The sequence below is a fragment of the Adiantum capillus-veneris genome, chromosome 19 (assembly GCF_014529385.1).
Source record: "Adiantum capillus-veneris isolate H3 chromosome 19, ASM1452938v2, whole genome shotgun sequence".
Taxonomy (NCBI): Eukaryota; Viridiplantae; Streptophyta; class Polypodiopsida; order Polypodiales; family Pteridaceae; genus Adiantum; species Adiantum capillus-veneris.
The window spans coordinates 153,024,542-153,045,361 of NC_140949.1; the positions used below are offsets into that span (position 1 = coordinate 153,024,542).

General features: G+C 47.2%; 1 protein-coding gene and 2 pseudogenes across 4 annotated transcripts in view; 2 read left to right on the forward strand and 1 right to left on the reverse strand.

Moving 5' to 3' along the window:
• Nucleotides 1–20,820, reverse strand: part of LOC147435098 (uncharacterized) — a 256,763-nt gene that overhangs the window by 145,481 nt on the left and 90,462 nt on the right. For all 4 annotated transcript variants that reach the window (XM_086491450.1, XM_086491452.1, XM_086491451.1 and 1 more), the window contains 3 exons: nucleotides 12,826–12,882; nucleotides 12,664–12,725; nucleotides 12,490–12,544 (listed from right to left, as the gene is read on the reverse strand). In XM_086491450.1, coding sequence (XP_086347576.1) covers nucleotides 12,490–12,544; nucleotides 12,664–12,725; nucleotides 12,826–12,882 — 174 coding nt within the window. The remainder of the gene's footprint in view (nucleotides 1–12,489; nucleotides 12,545–12,663; nucleotides 12,726–12,825; nucleotides 12,883–20,820) is intronic.
• Nucleotides 7,306–8,180, forward strand: LOC147435101 (uncharacterized; annotated as a pseudogene).
• Nucleotides 10,133–11,898, forward strand: LOC147435102 (uncharacterized; annotated as a pseudogene).

Here is a 20,820-nt window from a genome sequence, read left to right on the forward strand (position 1 = left end):
AGAGGAACTTTTGAAGCAAGTTAACGAGCTTCTCGAAAAAGGTCTAGTACGACCAAGTACCTCGCCTTACTGCTCTCCAGTCTTACTGGTCAGAAGAAAGACAACACGTTTCAAATGTGTATAGACTATCGATCACTAAACAAGATCACTATATCAAGAATCGCTTTCCGATTCCTCGGATTGATGATATTCTCAATAAGTTGCAGGATGCAAGCATCTTTAGTTGCATTGACTTAAAGAGCGGGTATCATCAGATACGCATAGCCCCTGAGGATGTCCATAAGACTGCCTTCCACACAGCTTTTGGACTTCATGAATTTTTGGTAATGCCTTTCAGCTTGGCCAATGCTCCTGCCACATTCAATCAAATGATGGATCGAATTTTCAGGCCACACTGAGCTTTTACAAGAGTGTTCTTTGATGACATAGACGTCTTTTCAAAGACTAAGAAGGAACACCGAAAGCACTTGGACATAGTGTTTCAAGAATTGCGAAAGCATGAGTTGCATGTGAATGCAAAGAAGAGTGAGTTATTCCTCACTGAGATACACTATCTCGGCCATATAGTCTCACACAACCAAGTGAGTATGGATCCCGCAAAGATCCAGGTGGTACAAGATTGGCCAACTTCTACTACGGTACATGATGTATGTAGAGTTTTGGGATTGTGGTCCTATTATTGGAGGTTTATCCGAGGCTTTGCTCAAGTAGAAGGACCACTCCATGACCTGACAAGGAAGAAGATCCCTTTCAAATGGGGATCGAGACAACAAGGTGCCTTTGATAGGCTAAAGTATCTATTAAGCCATGGACCTATTTTGATAGTGTCAGACTTAAGGAAAGCATTCGAGGTCCACTGTGATGCTTCAAGTGATTGCATCGATGCGGTGCTTAACCAAGAAGCCCATGCAGTGGCTTATGAAAGTAGACGGCTTAAGGATACAGAATTGCATGCCTCGATCTACAAGAAGGAACTTATGGATGTGATTGATGCCTTGTCTACCTGGAAGCATTATCTTCTAGGGTCGGATTTTGTGACCAAAACCGACCACCAGAGTTTGCCGTATTTTCTTACGCACGGAAATTATCTGAGAAGAAGATAAGATGGGCCAACTTTTTGTCCATGTTTCACTTCCAGATATTTCATATGGTTGAGAGTAAAAATGTGGCTGCAGACGCATTGTCTAGACGGCCTAGGGTGAATGCAGTTACTTCTGTAGATCACCAAGAATTAGAAACTCTTCCAGATTTGTATCCAAATGACTCACACTTCTCCTCTATTTGGAGTAAGTTGCAGAACAGAGAGAATGAATATCCCTATTTCATTCGGGATGGTTACCTCTATCACCACCAAGCAATTTGCATGGCGGAACCATTGAGGAAGAAAATCATAGAACAAGCACATGCTTCGCCCTATGCGGGTCATTGGGGAATTCTCTCTATCACTTTAGCATTGCAAAGGTATTTCTTTTGGCCAAGCCTTAAATCAGACATTGATCGATATGTAAGGAATGTTTGGTTTGTCAAAAGATAAAGTACAATCGGCATAAGACACTTGGGTTACTCCAACCTTTGCCTGTGCCTGATCAACCTGGGAGAGTATTGCCATGGATTTTATTATGGACCTCCCAAAGACTCAGACTGGAAATGATGCCATCTTGACCATTGTGGACAGATCTTGCAAACAAGCTCATTTTATTCCAGTCAAGAAAACGATCAAGGTAGATCATATGCCTAGGATTTTTCTAGCATAGATCTTTAAGCATCATGGAATGCCCAAGTCTATTGTCTATGATCGAGATCCTCGCATGACAGGAAACTTTTGGTGTGCCTTGTATGATAACCTTGGCACAAAGTTAATTTTTCTTCTGCATATCATCCTCAAACGGATGGGCAGTGTAAGATCACTAATTCCACAGTATTAGATATGCTCAAATCTTATGTGTCAAAAAGACAGTCTCACTGGGATAAGTATTTGCCCCTTCTCAAGTACTTGTAGAACAATACCGTACATTTGTCTACGGAGAAAGCGTCTTTATGGTAAGCCTTTGCTTCCACCGATCCTTGTCACTAAGGATAAGATTTTTGCAGCAGATGAGTTTGTATAAATTCCATGTTTTACTCCGCCCATATGTGGGACCGCCATGTGGAACCGCCTCCAAGTTAGCATATTGTTAAGGAATCTCCTGAGGTTGAGGAAACAGAAGAAATACTCCAATCAGAGTAGATCATTCATCATCAGGAGTGGCCATTCAAGTCCGAGAAGATTACACAAAAGTATTTGGTAAAGTTTACGAATTATTCTACTCTAGACGCTCGATGGATGACCAAGCAGGAATTAGCATCTTATTTGTTGCTGAATGGACTATTTTTTTATTTTTTTGAGTAATTTCTTTTTATAAAATTATAATATTTAAATGTGTCCACTTGAACCGCAAGGTTAGGAACTATAGATCTACGAAAATTATTAAAAGCCATCACAAACGAACAACTCTGATGTGTCATAATATAAAAGAAATACAGAAAGGGACGCCAGTCTTTGGGGCCTATCTCTCTTGGCACAGAACTACGTCGGGCCATGCCGACTCTCTCTTAAAATTGTGAAGTGTTTTTTTGAAGTGAATCTCTATTGTGTCGCAACCGAATCTTGACTTTGTGTGTCCAAGTTTGTCACACATCTGCATGAAGCTAGGACATCCAAGTGACCTTCGAGTCTGGAATTAACTTGATTATGTTTTGCAGATTCCCGCCTAGGGGCCTAAAACCTATAAGAGAAGTTACAAAGTTTCACCAACTTAGAAGCTCTCTTCGAGTGGCCCAAAATACTAAAAAGGTCCTAGCAAATTAAAGAACCCTGTGCATTGATGATGTGGCCCAGCTATACGAATGCCCACGTGTTATGTTGCTAATGCCACATGTCAAACTGTACGGAATTTTTGAAATTCCCGCTACCTTGCTGACGTGGCAAATTGTACGGATTTCTGCTTTTTACGCTGGGCTGATTTGGCAGTTTCTGCGTGCGTTTTTTGAGACCAATTGCTTTTGACATGATGCTTTTGGGGCTTTGCTTTTGGCATCCCTTATACTCTTTATAAGTGCCTAAAGGCCACTCCTCGAGAGCATCTGGACTCAGAATCTCGGAGAGAGTCGGACCTTCGGGAGTTGTACCTTGTTGAATCAATATCGAAAGGGGCGCCAGTCTTTGGGACCAACGCGTCTTGGCTAGAAAATCCGCCTCGCCATGTCCTCTTGTATCTCAGTTGTTGAGTGTGTACATTGAAGTTATCTTTGTGTTTCCATCTGATCCCTCGCCAAAAGAGATTACAAAATGTTAATGTGCAGGTGACGCAGACAAAGAAAATGCAGGGCAGGGCTGTGTAGAGCAGCAAGGTCATGACGGGCTGTTAGAGCAACAACCATGAGGCCCCTGCCATGCTCTTCAAGTGACGCGCAAGCAGCCAAAAGCCCTGGTGTGAGCAGGGGGTGGTGACGTGAGCTGCAGGCTGAGGGCTCAGTGATGATGCGGGCAGCAGGCTGAAGGCTCATAGGTGACCTCAAACAGGAGCAAAGAAGGCGTGTGTGCCTTACACGTGAGGATTTGTGGCCTCAAAGACCAAAATAATGTTGATGGACGCATATGAGGGCTTGGAGAGTGGGCAATAAGAAAAGTAGAAGCAATGGGAAAACCTCAAAGGAAAGAACACTTATCCTTCGTTTCTCCTCTATGGAAGCGAAAGAGGACTTTTTGAAGAAGAGATCGACTCTTAAGAAGACGGGCACCTTTCTTGGATTGTAAGGCCTCATAGGTGTATAGGTTGTAGCCGTGAGATGATGTTCCTCTCAGCGCTGCCCTTGTAAAGATTATGAGAAAGGCCCAAGCTGCATAGAAAAGGCACGGCGGTCTCGTAGATTGCTCATATGCAGGTAATTCCAGATATCAGAGCGGCGAGGAAAACAAGTAAGATTGCTTTTTACCGAGATGGAAGGCTGGTGATATTGGAGCGACGCTCTGCATGGCGGTGCGAGACCTATGGGTCCACACTAAAGATGGCAGCATGGAATTGTAATAGGTCCCTTCATCTTGATGTAGGAGCATTTGAGGACAGCTATATGAGGAGAGACATCGTCTTTCACTTAGAGACACACCAGGCACCAAGACAGCTTATGCCACATGTGAATAAATATATGTGGGAGACAGCTTGTCGAGCAGAGACGAGATTAGAGCACAGAGGCTGAGGGTCAGGAGGAGTAGGAGTCCTATTCAGAGAGGAGTTACGGCCGCTTGTGCACATTGTTCGGAGAGATGACCAGGCCAGATACATGTGGGTGAGACTGAGGGCTGAGACAGGCAGATTCTTGTACATTGCTATATGTTACTTTGCCCCCAGCACATCAGTGTATGCTGCACCTAGAGGACAGTCCCCTTTCTCTGCATTATACGAGGACATATGGGAGTTTTCCAGAAATGGTGACATCATTCTCTTGGGGGACACTAAAGCCCGCACGGGAAATCATCAGACAGTTTTTTATGACACCTCAGATGAGATACTCAGAGAGCTAGATACCAATGATATGGGGCTTGACAGACGTTCACAGGATGAGTACATTGAGTACCAGAGATATCTAATGGAAATGGGGGCCTCACATGGATTGGCCATACTTGATGGCCTACAGCAATTTCCCGAAGCAACTAAATTTACCTGCTTCCCACATAGCCATGGGGCCAGCACATTGGACTATGTCATGGTGCACCCGAGCTTCATCCCCTGCATTGAAGATTACACAATAGGACCCAGACCAGTAAGTGTAGCAATGGATCATGCTCTTTTGACACTTTCAGTCTCCTTTTAGTACAATATAGCTCAGATATCAAGGAGGACACAAAACCGCTGTACATTTACACCAGAGACTGACTCTGTCTATACAGGGGAGATCTATGATCGTCTATGTACAGCAGCCAAGCCACGACTCTCAGTGGAGGAGATCACCACTTTACTGACTAAGACATTGCATGATGCAGCAGCAGAGGCATACCCACACACTTAGCCTGATCACAGACGCCGCCCTGGGAGCATGTCTCAGAATGGTTGGTACGACGAGGAGTGTAGAGAGACGAGAGTACAACTTCAAAGGGATCTTCTCCTAGGGGTCATCAATCACAAACCCCTTCCGATGCTTTGTGCAACGAAAGAAGCGAGCGTTCCTAACTCAGATGGAGCAAGACTTATACCAGTTGTCCTTGAGTAGAGACTCAGGCGAGGCACGGTATCTCTTTCATGAGCACTCCCCTCCCCCAATGATTACTTCCCTTTTGATGTGTGGGGTCAGTATGCAACATCCTTATATACCGTCCATGGACAGACACCCGTCCAAATCCTCCTGAGTCATGCCCATCTATGATTACCTTCTTTACCACTGCGATGGTAAAGAGGGCAATTGATAAGATGAGCACCAGGAGGACATATGATCATAATGGTCTAGTAGCATAACACTTTATACATGCTGGAGATATGCTGACAAAGGTTCTTGTAGTTTTGTTCAATCGTGTGATGTGTGAGCGTCTACCTAAGACCTGGAGACTGTCTACTATTGTGCCTATCTTCAAGGAAGGTGATCCTACAAAGCCTGACAACTACCATACTATTATGATTGGACACACATTGGCACAATTGTATGCATCTATCCTTGAGCAGCACTTCAGCAGATGGACAGAGAGTGAGGACGTACCAACAGCGGGACAGGCAGGTTTCAGGAGAGGCTTCTCCACTCTTGACCATAGTTTGACATTCAGAGCCATCATTGATTAGGGCACATAAGACGGAGTTATTGTAGCTTTGTGTATTGCGCAAAGCATTTGACATGGTGCCCAGAGCCAGATCGATGCGCAGACTACAAGAGATGAGAGTTCCCAGTGAGTTGATTTGGGGGATCATGGCTCTATACAGATCAGTGATAGGACGTGTACGCACTCCAGAGAAGATATCTGATTTAGTGCACTCCACTATTGGAGTGAAACAAGGCTGTCCATTGTCCTCCACTCTATTTGGTATGTATATAGATAAGGCTTCTGATTACATTGACAGAGAGGGTGACAGAGGTGCCCAGCTGGCAGGGACATGGATTCCATTGTTGTTATATGCTGATAATATTGTGTTGATCTCGGACTCACCAGAGGGTATGCAATGACATCTGGATGCATTACATAGCTTTGCAGAGGGTAGTGGATTGTCTGTAAACCTTGGTAAAACCAAGGTTATGGTGTTTAACACCATACCGCAATGGATCAGGAGATCAGCACCTACATTCACTTATGGTCAAGAGACTGGAGTACGCAGATGCATACACTTATCTTGGGGTAGTCTTCACTGGGCCAAGGTTTTCTTTGAAGAGAGCAGCAGAGACTAGATTGAAAAGAGCGTATGCAGACTTGGAAGGATTAGAGAGGATGTGTTCACAGGTTCAGTTCCAGCCACCCCGCACAAAGCTTTGATACCTGGTAGCTTCAGCTATGCTCTATGGGGTTCACGTTCGGGGATCCTCTGTGAGTCAGGATGGGTGGAGAGGTATGGAGAGGCCCTTGGTGTCTATGATCTCTCTGCTGATTAGAGCCATGGCCTCTGTGCCACATGAGATCATTAGAGCCGAGTTAGCAAGCCCCCCAATGGAGATAGAGGCGCTTACCAGGCCAGTCTCCTTTATGAACAGCTTATGGGATACTAGCAGAGACAGATGCCAGATCGGTCCTAAGTCCTCCAGACAGTTAGCTTTACAGGAGGACACATCATGCCGGTATGGAAGATGTCATCATCATTCCGGATACATGGCTTCAGCATGGACAGCTTACCTCCTTCCAGTTTTCCATTGATGCACCATCGCTGTCTCTTACACGGGTGGAGATTACTAGACTCATTTGCCAGGACCTGATTCGGTGTATTAGTGATCACACATACCCCACACGGTTCCAGCTAGTAGCACTTCTAGATTTTCGTATCTCTTTTTTGTACCCAAACATGGTATCAGATTCACCAGTTTGTAACGGATTGGTCTCATAGGTCATTTTGGCCTTTTGAAGACGTTAATATATCATTTTGTTCTCTCTCTCTCTCTCTCTCTCTCTCTCTCTCTCTCTCTCTCTCTCTCTCTCTCTCTCTCTCTCTGCCCACCTGCGCCACCTAACCAGCTCTGTTGAACCCACGCCTCTGCTGCCCTGCCGTACACACCCCTCCCCCCCCCCCCCCCCCCAATTGGTATGAGGTTCAACACTTGGTGACCCACACGAGCGCCCCTCCACCCCACCCTCCCATCATGGCACCCCTTGATAAGAGGGAGGTGGAGGAAATGATAGCTCGGGCCATCTCCCAGGTCAAGAAGGAGGCCGACAAAGCACTCAACACAGAGATGCGCAAGTTTTCGGACAAAATTAAGCAATTGGAAGAGGAGAGGAAGCAAACGGAGGAGCAGATTAAATTCTCACTACAGAAAGGGATGCATGGAAGATAGCACACTCTGAAATTCAGCAGGAGTTCACTAGAGAACTTCACCGCATACAAGAGGACGTACATCATATGAGAGGGGTAGCACGAGAAGAAGGTGAAATCTCCCAAATAGAGGAACTCAAAGAAGGACTGAAAAAAGAGTGCATAGCGGAGCTCAAGGAAGACATGATACAGGAATTAGATGCAAAGCAAGGGAATTGGATCGAGGTAGTAAAGAAAAACATCAAGAAAGAAGTGCGGGAAGAGAATGCGAAAGAAGATGTGATAAGGGTTCAGGACACACTGGAAGAGGAGAAGCTACGTTATGCACGTAGGCTAAACGTGCATATTACTGGACTCCCAGAAGGGGCTTCACCCGATTCAGATGCGCAAGAGTTTTTTCGGAGCATGGGATACACGACCATGCCATTCACACGGGTCTGGAGGGCAAGGAAAGATGCAACTAGATCTAGAGCTCTTATTTTACAGATGCAGTCTCAGGAGGACAGAGTTGCTTTCTTTCGAAAGCGAGCCATACTACGTGGGCGGCCTGGTGAGACCATATATATGGATGAGGACTTGACCAGGATGCAGATTGGGCATAGGAGACCATGCATGCCCCAAATTCTAGAGGCCAGGAGGGAGGGCAGAAAGGCCTTCTATCGTGATGGTAGGGTCTTTATCGATGGTCGCCCTACTAAATAGGGCCACGCGGCCTATGAGACATCAGTACCACCGCAGATATTGATTAGAGGAGCAGTATGGAACTACAATGGCTCTTTATGGACGCGGCCAGACATGCTAGAGGAGGTCATGGAGGGGCATGATTTCATATGTATCACAGACTCATGAGAGCCCGGAGAGGGGACTACCTCGTATTACCGGATTCCAGTGGGAGTCAGCTTTCCGGCATACTACACACCAGAGTACAGCTAGAGGGTCGGGGGGAGTGGCTATTTTATTTAGACATACTCTACAGAGTCACATTCAGATCATGAGCAGGGATGAGGAGGCCAGATATCTATGGGTACGTCTGGAGATATCACATCAAAGATGGATTTATCTAGCCATTTGCTATTTTCCTCCACGTGGATCTAGATACGCGGGTCAGGAGGGTGTGAGACAGGTCAGAGATAGTGACTCCCCATACGCGTCTCTATCGGAGGATATCCTACATTACTCCACACTCGGCGAAGTCTTCCTCGTGGGGGACTTCAACGGCCGCACCCAGACCAGACAGTGTGAGATATATGACATGGAGCAGCCCGATATTATGAGGACTATTGACCCGGAGGAGATGGGGATCGGCAGATCTTCAGACGACAGCCAGGATACCACAGGATATGGTAGACACCTTCTAGAGTTGGGCAGCAGACACCATCTCGTTATTTATAACGGGATGCATCGATGGCCAGATTCTACCGGACTGACTTGCTTCCCACATGGAGGAGGGGGGAGCCGGAGCACTGTGGATTACGTCTTGGGACCTCTATCTGCTGCACACTTATTACAGTCATTCAGTATTGGACGCTGCCCACTGGGAGCTGGCCACACCTTTCTTAGCTTTGCACTCTCATCCTCCGTCTCACTTGACAATCCACCTCCTACACACACACCACGATCCACTTTACTCATGAACTCTCACATGTCTACATTGATCATCTCCACTCACGCTTGCTCTCTCTTGACCCTCATGCCCCACTAGACACACTTACCACACAATTCACACAGATTCTCCATGATTCAGCTCTCCATAGTTTTCCTCATAGCACTCACACCCATCTCGAGTGGGGTCTATGCCACAAAATGGCTGGTATGATGATGATTGCCAGGAGCTCCGCAGAGGTTTTCGCGCAGCAGAGGCTCGTGGCGAGATCACACACAGACAGGCACAGAGGCGCATGCAGTCCCTTATCCGCCGTAAAAAGCGGGAATGGGAAGAACATCAGTATTGGGAGTTATATCACTTGCTCATGAGTAGAGATAGTGGATAGGCCTTGCGACGCATCCGTGAGCGAGGTCGCCCGACACCTATACATGATCCTCACCTTTGGCATGATTATGCAGAGCGCCTCTACCAGATACCAGGGCAGCCACCTATACCCACACCATAGAGACCACGACTGATTACAGCATCATTCTTTACATCACATATGGTGAGCAGAGCCATCTCACACCTCCGGCATGGACGAGCCAGAGATCAGTCTGGACTACAGGCAAAGCATTTGATTTATGGGAGAGATACCCTGGCACCACTTATTGCTCACCTCTTCAACAGGGCTCTAGTAGAGGGATTCCCGGACTCGTGGACAGAGCATACCATTGTGCCTATCCACAAGTCAGGGGATGTTATGGACCCGGGCACATATCGCACTATCATGATTGGGCCCATGCTGGCCAAGTTATATGGAGCAGTATTGGAGGAGGCATTGAGCACTCTAGCCGAGACGGAGGGTCTTAGAGCTCCAGGCCAAGCAGGATTTCGGCGGTCTTTCTCTACCATAGACCATATCTTCACTCTTAGATGTCTGATTGATCAGACTCAAGTGAAGAAGAGGAGATTGTATTGCTGCTTTGTGGACTTCCGCAAAGCTTTTGACACAGTACCTAGAGAGAGGTTATTCAGACGACCGATGGATCTGGGTGTGGGTGAGGAGATGATTTGGGGGATATATGCATTGTATGAGCATGTTTCTGGCAGAGTCAGATGTCCAGGAGGTATATCAGACACTCTTGTTGACACCATTGGGGTGAAACAGCGGTGCCCTCTTTCACCTACACTATTTGGACTCTATACTGATGAGATTGTGGACTTCATTCATCACAGAGGAGGAGATGGAGTGGAGATATGCGGGACTACAGTACACATATTGCTCTACGCGGATGACATAGTGCTAGTAGCAAAGTCTGTTGAGGGGCTACAGCGACATCTTTCAGCGCTTGATGATTTTTGCTTACAGCGAGGGCTTTCAGTGAACCTTGGTAAAACCAAGGTTCTTATCTTTCATACTTCAGCACAGGTCAGGAGGCAGAGTGCATTTATAGCAGCAGGAGGGAGCATTGAGATTACAGGGTCATATGTTTACCTTGGCGTGACCTTCACAGCAGCATCAGGGGCATTCTCGATGGCACGGGCAGCTAGAGACACTCACTAGAGGGTATTCAGCACTAGCATTGATGGAGAGACAGTGCCATCAGGCACACTTTCAGGAGCCCCGTACAAAGGGGTGGCTGTTTGATACATTGGTCACACCAGCCCTTATGTATGGGGCTGCGATATGGGGCCCATGCTTTTGTATGGAGTCTAGTGGAGCGACCACAGATACTCATGATCTCTAGACTCATTCGCCGCAAGCCCCCAATACCACATGACATCATTCGAGCCGAGCTTGCTGCACCACCTATGCTGGTTGAGGCACTTTTTCAGACTGTATGCATGCTGCACAGACTTCAGAGCATGGACAGAGATCGTATTGCATACCGAGCCTTCTCGGCATCACAGGACATGGCATTGGCAGGGGATAGGACCTCATGGTATGCTCAGACACGGGATTGGTTTTCTTCTCAGGGATTGGATATTGATAGACTGCCGCCACTACAGTACGACACTCAGGCCCCCACCTATTCCCTCACACGATCTGAGATAAATAGGGTCATTAGACAGGAGATATGGCACACCTACATTCAGAAAACATGGGTTGACCCAGGACATGAGCTACCATCGAAAATGCTACATTACCGCGAGCATTTTCTACAGCTATCAGAGCAGGGGTTCGTTGACACCCCCCTATACATGCAGAGATATATGCCACATCACCTTCGGGTGGCCATTGGGCAGCTTAGAGTATCCTCGCACCAGTTGGAGATTGAGAGGGGAAGAGCCAAAGGCATACCACGAGATGAGCGTATATGTCCCATTTGTCATACAGAGGTGGAGAGCGAGGAGCACTTCATGGTGAGATGCCCAGCTTACTCGGAGCTCAGAGTTCAGTTTGGCATAGAGGATACACTCCAGCAGTGTATAGCGAGGAGTGATCAGATCCAGCTAGGCTGCTTCCTGACCACTGCTTTTAGCATGCGTAAGCAGATTCTACAGCCACGATAGCAGGCAGGTGCGAGTAGACAGCAGACTATTACACAGTTCTTCCAGCGAGAGGTGTATAGCCAGAGACCTCCGACTCACACGAGCGGGCTCACACTTCAGCAGGCCGACACCCATAGAGCGCATCGTAGACCACGAGTCCCTGGCTGTCTGAGACAGCGACCACATCATGACGAGGTATTGAGGATACGGGCACTCCATCAGCACCACCTGGAGATGAGGTATGCATCTATGCATTGAACCACCAGGCTGCAAGAGGCTCTTCGACCACCCTCCCCTATGTATGACATTCTCCATCCACCCCCTATAGTATGCTTTTAGCTGGACATTGCCCACCATCATGTGGCCTTGTATTATACTGTGTAGTCATTTTCTGTTGTGCCAGAGCTACACACACGTGCCTATACTGCTATGCTGCACACACAAGGTAGCCACTGTCCGCAGAGTCGGAGCTACCACCCACTCTCATACTCATTCACAATAGGCACAGTCAGTTTATTCTTTCTTTTCTCTCATTTTTACCGACACCCAGATCACCACTTTTATATATGATTTGGTCTCATAGGCCAACTTTGGCCTTTAGTAGACGTAAATAAAGCTTTCTTTTCTTTCTTTCTTCTTTCTTTCTTCTTTCTTTCTCTGTGTGTGTGTGTGTGTGTGTGTGTGTGTGTGTGTGTGTGTGTGTTGCCCCGGGGTGGGGGGGAGGGGGTAACCTCTGATACAACCAGATATGACAAACTTATTATGGATTATCAGGATTGCTAGTTATAATGGATTGACAAAAAGTTTTTAACATCTTCATCAAAAAGTTCAAGTGTTGATTATGGCACTCTATGCTCTGCTCAAAACCCCTCTAATTTGAAACCAGCTTGAAGAATATTGCCACTTTCCAGCTTATTGATCATTGCTTACTTGAAGTCTGAGCATGTGCGCAGGGGCTGAACGGACGAGCCAATAGAGCACATAACTGGAAAAAAAACCACTCCTTAACTTTAGCTCAAATGTTACAAGATGATGAGATAAGAAAATTTCTAAGAGCCCAAGAAAAACCATCAGTATAAAACTCAAATCTCTTTGTACTTTTACCCTGGAGTAGAATAGTGCGTTCCATAAAGGAATGGATGATCAGGAACACCTTCCTCTACCATCTTTCAAAGCCAAGAATCAGGATTAATGAATATTAAAATCAGCTATAGGTGAAAATAAGAGATTTTTGCAGAAGTGTGATATAAACAAGGGCTCTCTTACCTGTGAATACCGTTCTTTATAAACAGAGAGTCGCTCTGCATTTAATGCTCCAATAGGCTGCAACAAGGTCACCCAACAAGGTCACCCAACAAGAACCAATGAGGAGCATACAGGCTACAAATACCTTAAGATATAATCTTAAACCAAAACGAAGTCATCATTTGAAACCACAATTGTGCTACCACCCAAACATTACTCGCCTCACCTCCTTATTTTTATAAAGCATGAACCTCCTCTTTGTTTTGGTCTATACCCTTTTGAGGCTTAAACTTCTCTCAAATTAGGTACACAGTGTGTTCTACTTCTTGAGTCATTTTGGCTCAAAATAGGTGTCTCCTCTCAAACCAACACATTAAGCTCCAAAAGTTAAATAAGATCCTTGGTCAAAATGACCTGGCACTTGAACAAGGATCGAAACTTGGCACACCTTTTTTGCCCATGCAAAGCAGCAGTAGCAAGAGAGAGAGAGAGAGAGAGAGAGAGAGAGAGAGAGAGAGAGAGAGAGAGAGAAAGAAAGAAAGAAAGAAAGATTTTTAACGTCTATGTCAGGCCGAAATCGGCCTATGAGACAAATCAAATGTACATGGTGTGTATGTCATCCGTCTATCGGAAAGACAAATGAAACAAAACTGATACAAAACTGAACTAAATGTAGGTAGTGGAGTATCTGAGGAGGGATGGAGCTCTATCTCTAGGGGTATATGCATGTCTATATGCTCAAGGTAGTACAATCATGAGAATGCATCAAGCTATCTAGCTCCATCCTGTACTAATGGGGGGATGTAAGATGTGGTACATGGGCGGGTCTGGTGCCAAGGCTACCCGGATGAAAGCTGTCGGGTCGGCCCTCATCTGAGCCACTCGCTCCTCAGTGGCACGGCGCTCCCGGGCTCGGATCTCCTCGATCTATCGGTGGTGGGAGCTCGCGCCCCTGTAGCCTGTGACTCGTGGTCGTCGTCTAGCTCGGCTCACCTCCGCCTGTGGGAGTCACTCCCCTCTGAGTGTCTGGTGAGGGAGGGGCGGCAATCCTCTGAAAGAAGTCTGTGAGCTGCGACTGTCTCCCCTCTGTCTGTGTAGCTGTGTGTGGCTGTAGTAGTGTGTCCCGATGGCTCTGTATCTCTAGTAAGAAACGTCCGAGCTGTCTCTGATCTCGAGAGTCCATGATCTCTCGGAGAGTGGGCTGTCCTCTGAATAAGGCCTCATACCTGCCTCTGATCTCAGTGTATGCTCTGCATCTACATACAAAGTGCTCCTCACTCTCCACCTCCTCTGTGCAGGCTCTGCAGACTCGCTCCTCCCTGGGAACACCAGTATGTCTCCCGATCTCAATCTCTAACCTGTGTGAAGCCACTCTCAGCTGACCAATCGCCACCCGTGAGCTAGGTGGCATATATGTGTCCATGTAGCGTGGTCTCTGTATGAACCCCCCAGACAATATGGTGAGAAACTGGTCTCTGTAATCTGACATCCTCGTCCCCAAGCCAGGTGACTCCCAGACTCTCCTAGTGTATAGCTGCCACAGATCCTGTCTCAATACCAAGTTCCTCTCACTGCGAGAGAGGTGAACATATGGTGAGTGGGGGTCGTACTGGAATGGTGGTAGGCTCTCCATGTCAAGACCGTGTCCCTCAAACCATGCTCTGACCTGTGAGTACCATGCTCTCTCATGCCCACTCTCTGATAGCTGTATAGCTGCCTCAAATGCTCTACGAGTAAGTCTGTCAGGAGGTAGCTCTCTCATCCTCTAGATGAAGCGGACTGTCTGGAATAGTGCCTCTACAACCATAGGTGGTGTGGCGAGCTCGGCTCTAATAATGTCATGTGGCACTGTCTTCTTGCTGCGGAGCAAGCGTGAGATCATACATACCTGTGGCCTCTCAAGCTGTGTCCACTGGTCAGCTCTCAATCCTGGTGCCCATACTGCCGCCGAGTACATCAAGGCCGGGGTGACTAAGGTGTCGAAAAGCCACCCCTTCGTGCGGGGCTCCTGAAAGTGTGCCTGGTGGCATCTCCGCTCTAGCATGGCCAGAGCTGCATATCCTCGGGTGAGCCTGTCAGCAGCAGCCTGCCTCGTAGTGAAGGGTCCTGGTAGGCTGGTGAATGTGATGCCAAGGTAGACATAGGAGGTGACTACATCAACTTGTCCTCCTGCTGCTGTGAAGGTGGCAGCGCTCCTCACTGCACTGGATGTGTGAAAGATCATAACCTTGGTTTTGCCAAGGTTCATAGTCAACCCCCTATGTGTGCTGAATTCGTCCAAGGCCTCAAGATGGCGTTGCAAGCCCTCGGGTGACTCTGAAATCAACACAATATCATCAGCATATAACATGATGTGGACCGGAGTACCTGCCAAGTCGCTCCCCTCTCCTCCTGCTCGCAGTATGTAGTCGGAGATCTCGTCGATGTAGAGCCCAAAGAGTGTCGGGGAGAGTGGGCATCCTTGCTTAACACCAATGGTGCTAGCAATGGTCTCTGAAAAACCGCCTGGGCAACGAACTCGACCCATCACCCTCTCGTAGAGAGCATATATGGCCCAAATCATCTCTGTTGGTACCCCAATGCTATGAAGGCGCTGGAAGAGTCTCTCGCGTGGGACTGTGTCAAAGGCCTTGCGGAAATCCACAAAGCAGCAGTAAAGCCTCTTCTTCCGCGCCTTTGCCCCATCAATGAGGCAGCGCAGAACGAAGATGTGATCAGTGGTGGAGAAAGCTCGTCTGAAACTTGCCTGGCCTGGAGCTCGTAAACCCTCGATCTCTGCGTAGCAGCTGAGCTGTGCCTCAAGTACTACTCCATATAGCTTGGCCATCGTGTGGCCAATCATGATAGTCCTGTAGTTCCCTGGGTCCATGGTGTCACCAGATTTGTGGATAGGCACTATGGTGTGCTGTGTCCACTCCTCTGGGAAGCCCTCCCCTATAGCCCGGCTGAAAGAGAGAGAGAGAGAGACTGCCTATGGACGCCATTTACTCAGATTGGGCTCTCAACACCGTCTCGATATATATAACAGGATGGCACTTTGGCATGCATCTGGAGGGTTGACATGCATGCCAAATGGAGCCACATACGGGGGGAGTACAATGGTTTATATTATGGAATCTCAAGAGGCTATACATCTCAATAGCTCTTTCACCATCCCACCTATCCCTATCGGACCGGGCCATGCTACCTCTCTCTTTCTTTCACTGGAGCCACCATCTCCCACGCATCAGCTACACCTACACCACACTCTATCATCCACTTCACACAATAACTAGGCCATACACTCAACAAAGGTTCATGCGGCAATTTTTGGCTTGACCCATCCGCACCATTGTCCACACTCATCTCCCAGCTCATCCATCTTACACAAATCACCCCTCAGCTCCTTTTCACACACTACTCACACCGTATGGAAACTCCCCACCCCCCACCCCGAGACTACCACAAAAACCATTGGTGTGATGATGAGTGTCGAGAGCTTTACCACACCCTACGAGCACAAATAGCTCTTGGGAAAACTACAAAGCAAGAGGCTAGACGACAAATGAAGACCCTCCATGCCGCAAACAGCGTGCTTTCGAGGAGGCAAAGGAGCTTGAGCTTTACCACCTGTTCATGCATACTGATAGTGCGCCAACATGGCGAACTCTTAGAGAACCCCGCCCAGACTCACCCATTGAGGACCCACAGGCATGGCATGATTATGTAGAGAGGTTGTCACAAACTGATGATGTGGCATGTCCAACTTATGGACCCTTGTCAAGGGGCCTACACGCCATTAATAAGAAGCGAAGAGCACGTTGATGTGGCTGTTGTACGGACTCTCGTAAAACGCGTTGGCTGCTACCGTGGAAAAACTATACGGAATTCCACGATTCCGCGATTTCTTTGATTTCCGCTGGCTGCTTTTGGCAATGCTAGCTTTTGGGAGACATTGCTTTTGAAGTTTAATGCTTTTGAGGCTCTACATTTAGCAACCCTTGTAAAACCTTTATAAGTGACCCAAGGGGGCTCACTTCTCAGAGCATCTAGACGCAGAGTTTGAGAGCGAGCACCCGCGGGCTCAATTGTACTTTTCACATAGATTAATATAAAAATAAATACCAAAAGGGGCACCACTCTTTGGGCCCAATACCTCTTGGAACGGAACTACGGCAGGCCGTGTCGTCTCTCTTTTGTTCTGTCAGTTAATTTGAAGTGAATTGTTGCTGTGTCGCGGCAGAACTTTGACCTTGGGTGTCCAAGTTTGTTATGGTGGTATCAGAGCACGGCCGATTTCTCTTCTACCGGGAAATCCGATCCCTTACTTCACGACAATTATGGATTCCGAAAAGAATTAGTCGACTTCTTCTACATCTGCTAATGAGGGAGGAGGAGGACACCATGCAGAGGATTTAAACGAATTAACAGAGGAAGAGTATGGGCCACCTCGGCCTACTTAGTAACTTCAAGAGATGGAACGTCGACAGCAGGTTGACGAGTGCACAAAGCAGATGATTAAATTTGCGAAAGACCCTCAGTTTAGAAAAGTTGTCTCAGTAGTCCATCATCGCTGAAGTGCACACTCAGTGGCAGAAAGCCACCGAATCACCAATCAAACCGGCACTCAAGAAACCTCCTTCTCCAAGGATGTTTACAGAACAAGAACTTCAAGAGGTGGTTCAGACTCAGATCAACCAATTTTTGGACACGCAAAATCAATCCAAAAAGCAAGTGAAAAAGCGCAAGAAGGGGATTGATTACCCTGGTTATTTGGACCGTCAATCTTCTTTTGCATCCGCAAGAAAGCAGAAGAAGCGTGTACGCTTTGAAGGACTACCCAATTCTTCTTCTTCCTCTTCTTCTAATAGTTCTTCTAGCTCTTCTGACTCGAGCGATGAGGACACAAAAGGCAAAAAGCGAAGAAAAAAGAAAAGCTTCGGAAAGGGCAAGAAAAAAGCAAAGCTTTGGAAAGGGCAAGAAAAAGGCAAAGAAACTCAAGTTCCGTCCAATTTCTGATAGCTCTATGGAGCAGTCATCATCTTACATTTCGGACTCCGATGACCATATGTTTTATGCAAAGAAGAAGCACTTCTACAAAGCCAACCAATATGACTTCCTCGAAGACAAGAGCAAGAAAGTGAAAGAATTTAAAGAAGGTGGACAATCAATAAAATTTGAAGCCTTTTCTAGATTCCAAGATGCTCTGAGGGCTTTGGCCCTCATCCAGAAGTTTGACATAGCCTTCTCTGGAGGGCACTACTGAGAGCACTCCAAGATTAGGAGGGCTGCATCTTTTCGCAAAGGAAATGCTCGAACATGGTGGTTCACTCTTCTTCTGAGGAAAGAAGCTCCAATCAAGTGGTTGAAAGTCAAAAGGCTCTTTATTTCTTCTTGGCTAACCCGGGAGTACGAACGGGATATAAGAACCGCTTGGAACCATCTTTGAATGACCAAGGGAGATTCTTTGGGCGCTTATTGCGAGAGGTTTTGGGACTCTTTTCTACCAATCTCTTCATTTAAGAAGGTCACTTTTAAGGAACAGCTTGAGCAGTTTTGTTGAGGACTCCCTACAGAGATCCGAGACTACTGCCTTGAACAAAAGTCTAATTCTATTCAAGAATTAATGGGTCATGAAACGGGGTTTCTCGATACATTCGGGAAATTTGACTTACCCCACTGATAGATCTTGACTCAAAGAACCCCACAGACCTCCCAACAAAGAAAGTAGAAAGAATAAGAGTTCCCAAGGAAAGAACAATAAGAATACACAACCCCGACTGACACTTCGAGAAAGGGCTAACTATATGAAAGAGGGGAAGTGTTTTGGTTGCGAGGAACAAGGGTACATCTCCGCAAAGTGCCCAAAAAAGGCACAGCAAGGACACATGAAAGAAAGGATAGAGAGTACTAGAGCAGCAGAGGAACGTGGCAAAAAACGAAAGATGAAAGCAGGATTGGTGCCAGATTGCATGGGTACTGACCCAAGCCTGATTGATGAAAGTACAGAACTTTGCCGAGCTTGGGGCAAAGTGAAAGATCAAGAAGCCTTGATTTTCTTCGACAGAGGAGCCAAGGCCAACTTCATTTCACTTGAATTGGCAGCATGGTTGTACCAGGCTACACTGTCACTTTCACAGAACACACAGCTAGTACAATTGGTCTGGTCCAGTTCACACTGGACGGACTCTCTGGGTTGGGCAACGACAAGTGGCAGGGATACGATGGTGGTCTAGTGGACATTCTGGCCAAGTCACCACCACCACTCAGTTTGGAGATAGACTTAGATGGCTGACATTTATGAGCTGCTGGTGGCTCTTTATGGTTGGACATGAGAAGTAGTTGTTGGGTCATAGAGATCATCTTCATATATGGTCCAGCGTCGTCGTCTGGAGGAGTGAGTCTATACAAACAGCACGTTTGCACTATCCCTGCATATCTGAGCCTCGACACTCCAATTGTACCTAAGTTCTGGGTTGGAGTTGAGTGTGTTGCCACGCCAGAGTCTGTATCGGTTTTTTGAGATAGTCGAGTCCGTATGTTCTGGTCTGCTGATGTGCCTCTGTGTTGATCAGCTGTTATCTATTGTCTCCTTTCTTTTCATTCTGTTTTGAGTGAGATCTCACGCACATTGCACTGAGGACACCCACTATAGAGAGCACGACACACTATCCGCGCTACAGGTGCTCTCATATGTGGCACGCCCGGTGGGACCTCAACTGAAGTCTCACTCTCTGTTGAGGTACAAATCCAAGAGCTAGCGGGGTTTTACCTAGCCTCGCCTACTTCGCCTTGCCCAGTGCAGCCTCCTGGTCCAGTTTCAACTTACTCTAGCTGACCTAGTCTCTTGCCCTGCTGGTCTAGTCCTCTCTCGCCCCGGTTCAACCAAGATATCGTCCCTGGTCTAGTCCTTCCTCGTCCCTGGTCCAGCCAGGTGGTCTAGTCACTTGCCCTCGTCTAGTAGAGTCTAGACCTGTGTTCAACCATATAAAGGTCTTCTTGCCCAAAGCTTGCTTCAGTTTGTGGTCACTCATGACACATACAAGGCGGTCATTAGAGCGTCAAAGCGCACTACTAAGTCCTCTGAAGTACTACAACAGAAGACGTCAACCCTTGGTACCTAGTAGAAGTCTACCAACCTCATCACCCATACCTTCACATACGGCATCATCCTATCCTCCATCCGGTTCTACATCTTCCAGGTCACCTTCCCCAGTAAAGCTCTCTCCCATTTTGTTACAGCAAGCTATTGAGCAACAGGCTCTAGAGCAAGAGGCCATAGAGGCGTTGGCCAGTGTTCTGGCCAAGGTAAACATCAAGTTCCTGCTTTCAAGGGACTCTCCTCAAAAGATGCAGACGACCATGCAAGGAGGTTTGTATCTCTCTGTAGAGGTCGTGGTCTTAATAGAGAAGATGCTTATTTGGTGCTGTTTTTATCAACCTTGGATGGTTTAGCAAACAAGTGGTACAGTCAGTTTGCAGAGAACCACTTTGCAGCTTGGGTCACTTTACGACAATAGTTTTGTGAAGGTTTCAGACCAGGGGACTTCCAGGAGAAGGTCCTCAATGAGTTGGCAAACCTGATGGTCCAGCCAAATGAGACCTTTGCAAAGCTCGTGACCAGAACAAAGTCTCTCGTGGCCAAGCTTCCTCAACCACCAGGTGAGTTCATGGTCAAGAAATGTGTAGAGAAGGCTCTCCGTAAAACTTCCCAGCAAAAACTCCGAGAGAGTCTCCGACCAGACGCCACTCTGGAGGAGTTTGTTGCGGCTGCTACTAAGATAGAGAAAGCTAGGAAGCTGTTCACCAACTCCCCTCAGGTAGAGACCCCCTCTGTGTTTTTGGAAAATCCTTCTGATCCATTAACTTCTTTGCGCACGGAACTGGAAGAAGCCCTAAAGTTACAGCGAGCTCTTCAGGAAGAGAGGTCCTTCTCTCTTAGACAGGAGAAGCCTCCACATCACGAGGCATTGGAACAGATCAAGCGCGAGCTAGAAGAGCTCAAGTCTTAGCAGAAGACTAAAGCTATGGTTTGGT